The following is a 13,077-nucleotide window of genomic DNA, read 5'->3' as shown; positions in this document are numbered from 1 at the left end:
GTGTGTATGGGGAGGAGTGTGTGTGTGTGGGGGGGAGTGTATATGGGGAGCGAGTGTGTGTCTATGTGGGGGGGAGTGTGTATGGGGGGAGTGTGTGTCTGTTGGGGGGACTGTGTATGGGGGAGTGTGTTTGTGTGGGGGGGTGTGTGTGTGTATGGGGGAGGAGTGTGTGTGTGGGGGGGGAGTGTGTATGGGGGAGAGTGTGTGTGTGGGGGAGGAGTGTGTATGGGGGGGAGTGTGTATGGGGGGGGCGAGTGTGTGTGTGTGGGGGGAGTGTGTATGGGGGGGAATGTGTGTGTGGGGGGGAGTGAGAGTGTTGGGGGAGTGTGTGTGTGGGGGTGAGTGTGTCTGTGGGGAGAGTGAGTGTGTATGGGGGGGTATGTGTGTGTGGGGGGGTAGGGGAGAGTGTGTGTGTGTGGGGGGAGTGTGTATGGGGGAGTTGTGTGTGTCGGGGGGAGTGTGTGTGTGGTGGGGAGTTTGTGTCTGTTGGGGGGAGTGTGTATGGGGGGGACTGTGTGTGTGTGGGGGCAAGTGTCGGTGTGTGGGGGGAGTGCGTATGGGGTGATTTTGTGTGTGGGGGCAGTGTGTGTCTGTTGGGGGGGAGTGTGTCAGGGGGAGTGTGTGTGTGGGGGGTGTATGTGTGTGTATGGGGGAGGAGTGTGTGTGTGGGGGGAGTGTGTATGGGGGGAGAGTGTGTGTGTGGGGTGGGAAGGGGGGAGTGTGTGTGGGGGGGAGTGTGTATGGGGGAGTGTGTGTGTGTGGGGGATGTGTGTGTGTGTGTATGGGGGAGGAGTGTGTATGTGGGGGGGGGAGTGTGTATGGGGGAGAATGTGTGTGTTGGGGAGGAGTGTGTATGGGGGGGAGTGTGTGTGTGTGGGGGGAAGTGTGTATGGGGGGGCGAGTGTGTGTGTGTGGGGGGAGTGTGTGTGTTGGGGGAGTGTGTGTGTGGGGGTGAGTGTGTGTGTGGGGGGGGAGTGAGTGTGTATGGGGGCGTATGTGTGTGTGGGGGGTAGGGGAGAGTGTGTGTGTGGGGGGAGTGTGTATGGGGGGAGTGTGTGTGTCGGGGGGAGTGTGTATGGGGGGGGAGTGTGTGTGTGGGGGAGAGTGTGTGTCTGTTGGGTGGAGTGTGTATGGGGGGAGTGTGTGTCGGGGGGGAGTGTGTATGGGGTGGAGTGTGTGTGTGGGGCAAATGTGTATGGGGGGGCGAGTGTCGGTGTGTGGGGGGAGTGTGTATGGGGGGAATGTGTGTGTGGGGGGGAGTGTGTGTCTGTTGGGGGGAGTGTGTCGTGGGGAGTGTGTGTGTGGGGCGTGTATGTGTGTGTATGGGGGAGGAGTGTGTGTGTGGGGGGGACTGTGTACGGGGGGAGAGTGTGTGTGTGGGGTGGGAAGGGGGGAGTGTGTGTGTGTGGGGGAGTGTGTATGGGGGGAGTGTGTGTGTCGGGGGGAGTGTGTAAGTGGGGGAGTGTGTGTGTTGGGGGAGTGTGTATCTGTTGGGGGGAGTGTGTATGGGGGGGAGTGTGTGTGTGGTGTGTGTATGGGGGAGTGTGTGTGTGGGGGGGAGTGTGTATGGGGGGGCGAGTGTCGGTGAGTGGGGGGAGTGTGTATGGGGGGGAATGTGTGTGTTGGGGGAGTGAGTGTGTGGGTGGAGTGTGTGTGTGGGGGTGAGTGTGTGTGTTGGGGGAGTGAGTGTGTATGGGGGGGAATGTGTGTGTGGGGGGGAAGGGGAGAGTGTGTGTGTGTGGTGGGTGTGTGTATGGGGGGGGAGTGTGTGTGTCAGGGGGAGTGTGTATGGGGGGAGTGTGTGTGTCGGGTGGAGTGTATGTGTTGGGGGAAGTGTGTGTGTGGGTGGTAGTGTGTGTGTTGGGGGGAGTGTGTATGGGGGGAGTGTGTGTGTAGGGGGGAGTGCGTGTGTGTGTGGGGGTGTGTGTGTGGGGGGAGTGTGTATAGGGGGAGTGTGTGTGTGTTGGGGGGAGTGTGTATGGGGGGGAGTGTGTGTGTCACGGGGAGTGTATGTGTTGGGGGGAGTATGTGTGGGGGTGAGTGTGTGTGTTGGGGGGAGTGTGTATGGGGGGGAGTGTGTGTGTCGCGGGGAGTGTGTGTGTATAGGGGGGAGTGTGTGTGGAGGGGGAGTGCGGGTGTGTGGTGGGGGAGTGTGTATGGGGGGAGTGTGTATGGGGGGAGTGTGTGTGTTTTGGGGGAGAGTGTGTGAGTATGGGGGGGAGTGTGTGTGTGCGGGCGAGTGCTTGTGTGTGGGGGGAGTGTGTGTGTGTGGGGGGAGTGTGTGTGGGGGGAGTGTGTATAGGGGGAGTGTGTGTGGGGGGAGTGTGTGTGTGTGGGGGGAGTGTGTATAGGGGGAGTGTGTGTGGGGGGAGTGTGTATGTTTGAGGGGAGTGTGTATGGGGGGAGTGTGTGTCGGTGGGAGTGTGTGTGTGGGGGGGAGTGTGTATGGGCGGAGTGTGTGTGTGTGGGGGGAGTGTGTGTGTGGGGGGGTGTGTGTATAGGGGGAGTGTGTGTGTTGGGGCAGTGTGTGTGGGGGGGAGTGTGTGTGTGGGGTGGAGTGCTTGTGTGTGGGGGGAGTGTGTGTGTGTGGGGGGAGTGTGTGTGTGGGGGGGGAGTGTGTATAGGGGGAGTGTGTGTGGGGGGAGTGTGTGTGTGTGGGGGGAGTGTGTATAGGGGGAGTGTGTGTGGGGGGAGTGTGTATGTTTGAGGGGAGTGTGTATGGGGGGGAGTGTGTGTAGGTGGGAGTGTGTGTGTGGGGGGAGTGTGTGTGGGGGGAGTGTGTGTGTGGGGGTGTGTGTGTATAGGGGGAGTGTGTGTGTTGGGGCAGTGTGTGTGGGGGGGAAGTGTGTGTGGGGTGGAGTGCTTGTGTGTGGGGGGAGTGTGTGTGTGTGGGGGGAGTGTGTGTGTGGGGGGGAGTGTGTATAGGGGGAGTGTGTGTGTTGGGGCAGTGTGTGTGTGGGGGGAGTGTGTGTGTGGGGGGGTGTGTGTATAGGGGGAGTGTGTGTGTTGGGGCAGTGTGTGTGGGGGGGGAGTGTGTGTGTCGGGTGGAGTGCTTGTGTGTGGGGTAGTGTGTGTGTGTGGGGGGAGTGTGTGTGTGGGGGGGAGTGTGTATAGGGGGAGTGTGTGTGGGGGGAGTGTGTGTGTGTGGGGGGAGTGTGTATAGGGGGAGTGTGTGTGGGGGGAGTGTGTATGTTTGAGGGGAGTGTGTATGGGGGGGAGTGTGTGTCGGTGGGAGTGTGTGTGTGGGGGGAGTGTGTATGGGGGGACTGTGTGTGGGGGGGGAGTGTGTGTATGGGGGGGGAGTGTGTATAGGGGGAGTGTGTGTGGGGGGAGTGTGTATGTTTGAGGAGAGTGTGTATGGGGGGGAGTGTGTGTCGGTGGGAGTGTGTGTGTGGGGGGGAGTGTGTATGGGGGGACTGTGTGTGGGGGGGGAGTGTGTTTATGGGGGGGGAGTGTGTGTGTGTGTGGGGGGAGTGTGTATAGGGGGACTGTGTGTGGGGGGGGAGTGTGTGTGGGGGGGGAGTGTGTGTGTGTGGGGGGAGTGTGTGTGTGGGGGGGGAGTGTGTGTGGGGCGGGGGAGTGTGTGTATAGGAGGAGTGTGTATTGGGGGGGGGGGGAGTGTGGGGAGCGAGGGAACAGCAATTCCCGGAGATTTTGTAGAGAAGCCTCTCAGCGCCGCTGGGTTACAGATACCATTGATCGGAGTATTGAGAGCGGGTGGACGATGTTGAGGCAGTTTATTGGTTTGACAGACGTGTGACTTCCATTTACCTGAAGACGTCAGGAGCTCCTGCCACATCCTCGCCTCTGACTGCTGTCTGATGCGGAAGGAACAGGCCAGAGTCAGCAGGAAGGCAGCAAGACCGGTCAGCCCGGGCAAGTAAACCCCAACTGCAGAGAACACACAGGGGAACCCGGAGAATTGCGCAGAACAGACTCTTATTACACCGGCCTCTCAGAGAATTCCTTACATCGCGACTCCACGGAGCAACATCGGGAACTTTACACAGCAGACTGGAACAACATCGGAAATTCTCCCAGCCTCGAGTAACAATGGGGGTCTGTATCCCAGCCTAGAGTAACACCGGGGACTGTATCCCAGCCCTAGAGTAACATCGGGGTCTGTATCCCAGCCTAGAGTAACATCGGGGTCTGTATCCCAGTTTAGAGTAACATCGGGGTCTGTATCCCAGCCTAGAGTAACACCGGGGACTGTATCCCAGCCTAGAGTAACATCGGGGTCTGTATCCCAGCCTAGAGTAACACCGGGGACTGTATCCCAGCCTAGAGTAACATCGGGGTCTGTATCCCAGCCTAGAGTAACATCGGGGTCTGTATCCCAGTTTAGAGTAACATCGGGGTCTGTATCCCAGCCTAGAGTAACATCGGGGTCTGTATCCCAGTTTAGAGTAATTTAGGGGTCTGTATGCTAGTTTAGAGTAACGTTTTAGACTTTAGACCAGTCTAGTGTAACGTATAGGACTGTACACCAACCTAGAGGAACATTGGGTGTGTACATCAGTTAGAATAGTGTTAGGGACCATATCCGAGCCTACAGTAACATTGCGTGTGCATACTAGCCTAAAGTAACAGTGGGGACTTTAGGTCAGTGTAGCTCAGTGCTATCACAAAGCCAGCTCTTCTGCTCCTCCCCTGTGTTACTAGCTGTCAGCTGGGGAGATGTTCCAAGCTCTGGGCAGTACTAGCCATTGCCTCCGCTTGATGCACAGCAACAGGTCAAGCTGTTACTTTGCGCTGCTGGTTCTTGCCTATCTGCTCTACCTGAGCTTCGGCGCCCTGATCTTCTCCTCAATCGAGCTACCTTACGAAGACAACCTCCGCCAACAACTGAGGGAGCTGAAGGACCAGTTTCTGGAGGAGAACCCATGCCTAGCCCCAGACAGCCTGGAGCGTTTCCTAGACCAGGTCCTAGAGGCTAACAATTATGGGGTGTCCGTGTTAAACAACAGCACTGGCAAGTGGAACTGGGACTTCACCTCTTCACTATTCTTCGCTGCCACTGTCCTCACAACCACAGGTAAAGCAGGGGTGGCTCATAACTCCTCATAGCTTTGTTCAGCTCTTGTATATTTCACTTAAAAATAACTGCAACTTTGTCTGCTCTTTACCTGCCTTGTCAAATTAAGAGCATTAGATGGTGGCAATGTATGTGTTGTGTGTGTACCTCTATAGAATATATATATGGAATAATGTCTATAAATTAGTGTGTACCTGCATATGGCAGCTCCAAATGCAAATTGGACAGTGCATTGCTGAATGGATCAGAAGTTCTGTCCTTCAAACAAGGGTGTTAGAATCTGTTGTGTGCTGCCCTCTGATATGGATAACAATTCCTGTCAATGCCACAGGGAAATTAGCTGATCCTTGGTGCGGAAGCTTTTAAAGATGATAATACAATGGACAGTCGTGAGGGTGAGTATGGGCTCACACCGAAACAAGAACAAGTATGCATTTGTTAAATGTCTGTCGAACTCACTGGAGTATTTGATGAGGTTGCAGAGAAAGGTTGATGAAATGATGTGTTAGACGTGAGGTACGTGAGCTCTCAGAAGATGTTTGATAAACCGCCACAGAGTGGCCTTGTCAGCAAAGCAGACAAAGTGTAAAGCTGGATGAACACAGCAGGTCAAGCAGCATCTCAGGAGCACAAAAGCTGACGTTTCAGGCCTAGACCCTTCATCAGAGAGGGCAGTGGAGATACTATACTGTCTGTGTGACAGGATGCAGAGTCATGGTTGTTTTTCGGACTGCGGGTTGGTTTCCAGTGGGGTTCCCCAGGGGCATGGTACGAACCACTGCTTTTCTCGATCTGTAATCAATGGGCCAGGCTTGTGTGTAGGGGGCACCATTTCAAAATATACCATGGCACAAACACAGTTTGGGAAACACAGTGAGTCATGAGGAGAAGGGTAATAGTCTGGTGATAGTGAGGAGGCTGTGGGTAGCTGGTGGGATGGCCTAGATAAAATTTAGTCCAGGGAGGCGTGAAGTGATTGTTTCTCCTTGAACCATTTCCCGAAATCAATGTAGGGCAAAGGGTACAATTCTGAAGGGAGGTACAGGAGCAGGTGGATAAAACAGGGAAATGTGGATGCTGGAGATCTGAGACAAAAACAAATTGCTGGTGAATCTCAGCATCTGTGGAGAAAAGATTCGCACTGCTCCTTGTGATAGTCGAAGGAGTGGTCATGTGAGACCTCCTCCCAGCATTCTGTAGTCGGAATTCGGTGACAGAACAGCTCCACTTGAACTTTATAGGGAGCTTATAGGAGAGCCTGTTTCTCATTCATTCATAGGGGCTATGTGTCCACCAGTAAGCTTAGTACCTAATCATCTACTCAGCGTGGCCGGGATCTGCTGCTGTGAACTGCCATAGTCTATGATTGACCTCCAGCAACTAAAATCATCTTCCTTCCTGTGGTTTGAGTCAAACCCCACCCCTGAAAAGACAATAGTTGTATTTGCGGGGTAGCTAAAATAAGACACACTTAGAGTCATAGACTTGCACAGCACGGAAACAGACCCTTCAATCCAGCTTGTCCATGCTGATCAGATATATTACATTAATCTAGTCCCATTTGCCAGCATTTGGCCCACGGCCCTCTAAACCCTTCCTACTCATATACTTGTCCAGATGCCTTTTAAATGCTGTAATTGTACCAGGCTCGCCCACTTCCTCTGGCAGCTCATTCCATACACACACCACCCTCTGCAAGAAAAAGTTGTCCCTTAGATCCCTTTTATATCTTCCCCCTCTCACCTTAAACCTATGCCATCTGGTTTTTGACTTCCCTATCCTGGGAAAAAAGACCTTGGCTATTCACCCTATCCATGCCCCTCATTAATAACAATGTTGAAAATTGTAACATCTGCCGTTGTGAGAATAGGACCGAATGTAGGTCAGTGATGGTGGAATGGGGATTGGCATGTAGGATGCTGAGCTTTCAATCAGCCAAGGTTTACAGAGGGTGAGTGAGGAAAGATTGGTCAGGGGAGCATTGGATTACTGTAGCTGGAGTGAACAAAGGTCATAAAATAACGGGATTGTTGATGGACAGGTTTGCTCATGGAAATGTGACACAGTGAAGTAAATTGAAAGCTCCACATGATTATCAGGATGACTAAGCAGTTTGTGGGCAAGGTGAGGAATTTTGGTTCAGACTCCTCCCTCTCTCCCCTTTGAGGGAGATCCCCAGGATAGTTTCACCTCCCTGCCTGAAGCTGGCCTGACTCTGCACTCTCTCTCACTGTTGGTCTGGCTGTTGCCAGGTTTGAAGCCAGATCAGACTGTGCAGACTGAACGATTTCAATGACAGTGGCCCAAAGGCATCAGGCAGAATGGAGGGACACTGGGGCACTGGACAGTTATCAGCTGGACTCATCCCCAACCACTGTGTGAGTGAAACTGAACCTGCTTATTTGTGGGGAAAATTGTAGCATCTTCTTCTTCAATAAACACATCTTTGAATGTGAAATTCTTTGGAACGTCCTGAAAGACAATGATGAAAATATAAGGCTTTCCTTGCACCGCAATTTCAGGGCATCATCGAGGCTGACAGTTTCAGTCTACCTCGTTGGATTGTTTAAGTCGGTAAACACTGCCTGGCAAATTGGTCTGTGTATTCAGTGTTAAATAACCAAACACAGATAAGAAGGCAAATCGTTCAGATAGTGGGCCATGACCATGTAACATTAGGGAGGTCTTTGTCCTTTCAGAGGTTCCAGCCCGAATCCAGAACTTGTAGCTGTCACCTTATCACTGTCTCATTCTGATAAAGACTACTTCCTGATGCAGATACACCCTATTGAAGCTCAGTATTTGCTTATCTTTATCACTGTTGAAGGCACATTTATTTAAAGGTTGGATACTTATATGTTAATGTTGCTACACAGAGGTTACTGATAAGGGTTCCCCAGGCTTCTTGAGCTTTGATCTGACTTAGCCCAGGACACATCAGATAAAGTAATATTGCTTCTTCAAATAAGTACAGGTGAGGCAGTTGGATTTCTAGGCGTGATCCCAGTGATCACACAGATCTGACAGTGGCGAAATGCTCACCAACTCTCTACCTCGCCAGCAGCTGCCATTTCCAGGCCTGGCGCATCTCACCTGCTCTGAATCCTTCCTACTAGAGAGCCGTAAGCCAATCAGAGGCTGACAGCTCCTAGTTTCAGTAGTTGCCATGGGAGGTGTTGCTTGTACAGGCACTGAGTCATTTTGAATAAGAGCCTTTCCCATTCATGTGGTTGCAGCTCCTGCTTAGCAGCTTCTAGTTCAATTCCAGTGACAGGAGGATGGGGCCTTAAATGGGCCAGAGGAGGTAACAGAGAGACGGAGGGTTGTAGGGTCTGGAGGAGGTTACAGAGAGAGGGAGGGTAGTAGGGGCTGGAGGAGGCTACAGAGAGTGGGAGGGTTGTAGGGGCTGGAGGAGGTTACAGAGAGAGGGAGGGTTGTAGGGGCTGGAGGAGGTTACAGAGAGAGGGATGGTTGTAGGAGTTGGAGGAGGTTACAGAGAGGGGGAGGGTTGTAGGGACTGGAGGAGGTTACAGAGAGAGGAAGTTGGTGTAGGGGCTGGAGGAGGTCACAGAGAGAGGGAGGGTTGTAGGGGCTGGAGGAGGTTATAGAGAGAGGGAGGGTTGTAGGGGCTGGAGGAGGTTAGAGAGAGAGGGAGAGTTGTAGGGGCTGGAGGAGGTTATAGATAGGGGGAAGATTGGCGGGACTGGAGGAGGTTACAGAGAGAGGGAGGGTTGTAGGGTCTGGAGGAGGTTAGAGAGAGAGGGAGAGTTGTAGGGGCTGGAGGAGGTTAGAGAGAGAGGGAGAGTTGTAGGGGCTGGAGGAGGTTACACAGAGAGGGAGGGTTGGAGGGTCTGGAGGAGGTTATAGAGAGAGGGAGGGTTGTAGGGGCTGGAGGAGGTTACAGAGAGAGGAAGTTGGTGTAGGGGCTGGAGGAGGTCACAGAGAGAGGGAGGGTTGTAGGGGCTGGAGGAGGTTATAGAGAGAGGGAAGGTTGTAGGGGCTGGAGGAGGTTATAGAGAGGGGGAAGATTGGCGGGGCTGGAGGAGGTTACAGAGAGAGGGAGGGTTGTAGGGTCTGGAGGAGGTTAGAGAGAGAGGGAGAGTTGCAGGGGCTGGAGGAGGTTACACAGAGAGGGAGGGTTGTAGGTGCTGGAGGAGGTTATAGAGAGAGGGAGGGTTGTAGGGGCTGGAGGAGGTTACAGAGAGAGGAAGTTGTTGTAGGGGCTGGAGGAGGTCACAGAGAGAGGGAGGGTTGTAGGGGCTGGAGGAGGTTAGAGAGAGGGAGGGAGGGTTGTAGGGGCTGGAAGAGGTTATAGAGAGGGGGAGGATTGGCGGGGCTGGGGGTGGTTACAGAGAGAGGGAGGGTTGTAGGGTCTGGAGGAGGTTAGAGAGAGAGGGAGAGTTGCAGGGGCTGGAGGAGGTTACACAGAGAGGGAGGGTTGTAGGTGCTGGAGGAGGTTATAGAGAGAGGGAGGGTTATAGGGGCTGGAGGAGGTTACAGAGAGAGGAAGTTGTTATAGGGGCTGGAGGAGGTCACAGAGAGAGGGAGGGTTGTAGGGGCTGGAGGAGGTTAGAGAGAGGGAGGGAGGGTTGTAGGGGCTGGAGGAGGTTATAGAGAGGGGGAAGATTGGCGGGGCTGGGGGTGGTTACAGAGAGAGGGAGGGTTGTACGGGCTGGAGGAGGTTACAGAGAGAGGGGGAGTTGTAGGGGCTGGAAGACGTTACAAAGAGAGAGGGAGGGTTGTTGGGGCTGGAGGAGGTTACAGAGAGAGGGAGGGTTGTAGGGGCTGGAGGAGGTTACAGAGAGAGGGAGGGTTGTAGGGGCTGGAGGAGGTTATAGAGAGAGAGGGATGGTTGACGGGCTAGAGGAATTTACAGAGAGAGAGGGAGGGTTGTAGGGGCTGGAGGAGGTTACAGAGAGAGAGCGAGGGTTGTAGGGGCTGGAGGAGGTTACAGAGAGAGGGTGGGAGGGTTGTAGGGGCTGGAGGAGGTTACAGATAGAGTGGGAGGGTTGTAGGGTCTGGAGGAGGTTACAGAGAGAGGGAGGGTTGTACGAGGTTACAGAGAGAGAGAGGGTTGTAGGGGCTGGAGGAGGTTACAGAGAGAGGAAGTTGGTGTAGGGGCTGGAGGAGGTCACAGAGAGAGGGAGGGTTGTAGGGGCTGGAGGAGGTTATAGAGAGAGGGAAGATTGTAGGGGCTGGAGGAGGTTATAGAGAGGGGGAAGATTGGCGGGGCTGGAGGAGGTTACAGAGAGAGGGAGGGTTGTAGGGTCTGGAGGAGGTTAGAGAGAGAGAGAGAGTTGCAGGGGCTGGAGGAGGTTACACAGAGAGGGAGGGTTGTAGGTGCTGGAGGAGGTTATAGAGAGAGGGAGGGTTGTAGGGGCTGGAGGAGGTTACAGAGAGAGGAAGTTGTTGTAGGGGCTGGAGGAGGTCACAGAGAGAGGGAGGGTTGTAGGGGCTGGAGGAGGTTAGAGAGAGGGAGGGAGGGTTGTAGGGGCTGGAGGAGGTTATAGAGAGGGGGAGGATTGGCGGGGCTGGGGGTGGTTACAGAGAGAGGGAGGGTTGTACGGGCTGGAGGAGGTTACAGAGAGAGGGAGAGTTGTAGGGGCTGGAAGACGTTACAAAGAGAGAGGGAGGGTTGTTGGGGCTGGAGGAGGTTACAGAGAGAGGGAGGGTTGTAGGGGCTGGAGGAGGTTACAGAGAGAGGGAGGGTTGTAGGGGCTGGAGGAGGTTATAAAGAGAGAGGGAGGGTTGTAGGGGCTGGAGGAGGTTACAGAGAGAGAGGGAGGGTTGTAGGGGCTGGAGGAGGTTACAGAGAGAGGGTGGGAGGGTTGTAGGGGCTGAAGGAGGTTACAGATAGAGTGGGAGGGTTGTAGGGTCAGGAGGAGGTTACAGAGAGAGGGAGGGTTGTAGGGGCTGGTGGGGGTAACAGAGAGAGAGGGAGGTTGTAGGGGCTGGATGAGGTTGCGGAGAGACGGAGAGCTGCAGGGGATAGAGGAAGTTACTGAGAGAGAGGGAAGGTGGGACACATTGGAGGAGGTTACAGAGGGAGGGAAGGTGGGTGGAAGTAGAGGAGATGACAGACAGAGGGAGGGTGGGAGGAAGTGGCGGAGGTTACAGAGAGGGGGAGAGTGGGAGGAAGTGGTCGAGGTGACAGAGAGAGGGAAGTTGGGAGTAAGTGGATGTGGTGACAGAGAGAGGGAAGGTGGGAGGAAGGGGAGGAAGTGTCAGAGAGAGGGAGAGTGGGTGCAAGTGGAGGAGGTGACAGAGATAGGGAAGGTGGGAGGAAGGGAAAGAGGTGACAGAGAGAGGGAAGGTGGGAGGACGGGGAGGAGGTGACAGAGAGAGGGAAGGTGGGAGGAAGTAGAGAAGGTGACAGAGAGAGGGAAGATGGGAGGAAGTGGAGGAGGTGACAGAGAGAGGGGGGAGGGTGGGAGGAAGTGAAGGAGGTGACAGAGAGAGGGAGGGTGGGAGGAAGGGGAGGAGGTGACAGAGAGAGGGATGGTGGGAGGAAGCGGAGGAGGTGATAGAGAGAGGGAAGGTGGGAGGAAGTGAGGATGCTGTGAGAAGGGGTTCTACACTCTGTTGCAGCAGGAGGTCTGACCTTATAACTTTCCCAGAGCTCCACTGAGACCATTGCTGCCTGGGAATTGGAGAGCTCACAATTACAAGCTTCCTTTTGGTCCTGGGGCCCACTTTGGAAAGTCACACTAGAGACATCATTCATGGAAACAAGAATGAGAGTGTTAGATGTGTCCGGAAGCTGCTGTTGGTCTGGAAGCAGGCGAGCTGATCTTTGAGGGTTGCAAAGTGAGTGGTGAAGTGTTTGGGGTGTTTCTGATTGTTCTGTGAGATTACCAAAGAGCAGGGCTAAGGGAGAGGGAACAGACTGTATCCTTCAGCCTGTGAACAGAATACCACTGTCTGTCCGCCATCCTGCTCAGGGAAGCCATAAACAAACTCACAAGGGACATCTAAAATACTGTTTGGGAATCAGTTTGAAACAGATAGTTTTTCAGGTCAAACTGCCATTTGAGTGACATTCTAACTGCCTCAGCTGGCTGTGGGCCTTGTCCTCTCCTTAGTTAATCTCTCCCTCTCATCTTTACTCCTTCACTCTGCCCCTCTCTCTCCATCTGACCCTTCACATCCCTGCTGCACGTCCAGCTTCTTCGTTATGGGATGGTAGGGAGACTGATGATCCATTACCAGCACCTCTCTCCCGCTCGCCCTCTCCCTCTCCACTATCTCTGGCGGGAGATGCCCTGATACAGTGTGATGTAGTGCTGTGGGCCAGTGTGTGATTCCAGTAGATGTGTGTATATCAACGTGTGACCCAGTTGAAGCAGAGAAACAGTTGACGGCAAAGACCTGCTAAATATGAGACAGAGAAACATGAAACCGGGACAGAATGGGTTGAGACTGCTTTACACGTCACACCAGAAATCTTCACCATTCCACTGACCACAACCTTTTAATGTCAGCAAAAACAAAACTATTCTGGCAGGCAGGTTACCCTGTGTCATTTTCCAAACCGTTGAGATTATCCTCCCAGCGTCTTCAGTCTGAACGGAGTAGGTTGAACTCCCTCTCCAGAGATGTGAAGATAAATTTCATGTTGACTTCAGCTCCAAAGAAGTGATACAGGGTCAGAGAGTCAGTACTGAGGGAGGGCCACACTGTCAGAGGGTCAGTACTGAGGGAGGGCCACACTGTCAGAAGATCAGTACTGAGGGAGTGCCGCACTGTCAGAAGGTTAGTACTGAGGGAGGGCCACACTGTCAGAGGGTCAGTGCTGAGGGAGTGCCGCACTGTCAGAGGGTCAGTACTGAGGGAGTGCCGTTCTGTCAGAGGGTCAGTGCTGAGGGAATGCCGCACTGTCAGAGGGTCAGTACTGAGGGAATGCCGCACTGTCAGAGGGTCAGTGCTGAGGGAGTGCCACACTGCCAGAGGGTCAGTATTGAGGGAATGCCGCACTGTCAGAGGGTCAGTACTGAGGGAATGCCGCACTGTCAGAGGGTCAGTACTGAGGGAGTGCCGTT

General features: G+C 54.1%; 1 protein-coding gene across 1 annotated transcript in view; it reads left to right on the top strand.

Annotated features, from left to right (window-relative positions):
• The first annotated feature begins 3,655 nt into the window (after window positions 1-3,655).
• LOC125452951 (potassium channel subfamily K member 1-like) overlaps window positions 3,656-13,077 on the top strand; it is a 33,323-nt gene continuing 23,901 nt past the window's right edge. Inside the window, exon 1 of the mRNA XM_048531956.2 lies at window positions 3,656-5,038. Coding sequence (XP_048387913.2) covers window positions 4,681-5,038 — 358 coding nt within the window. The 5' untranslated portion in view covers window positions 3,656-4,680. The remainder of the gene's footprint in view (window positions 5,039-13,077) is intronic.

Source organism: Stegostoma tigrinum, chromosome 4, assembly GCF_030684315.1.
Source record: "Stegostoma tigrinum isolate sSteTig4 chromosome 4, sSteTig4.hap1, whole genome shotgun sequence".
In the NCBI taxonomy this organism is placed as follows: domain Eukaryota; kingdom Metazoa; phylum Chordata; class Chondrichthyes; order Orectolobiformes; family Stegostomatidae; genus Stegostoma; species Stegostoma tigrinum.
The sequence above is the reverse complement of the archived record's forward strand: the minus strand, read 5'-3'. Positions and strand labels throughout refer to the sequence as shown.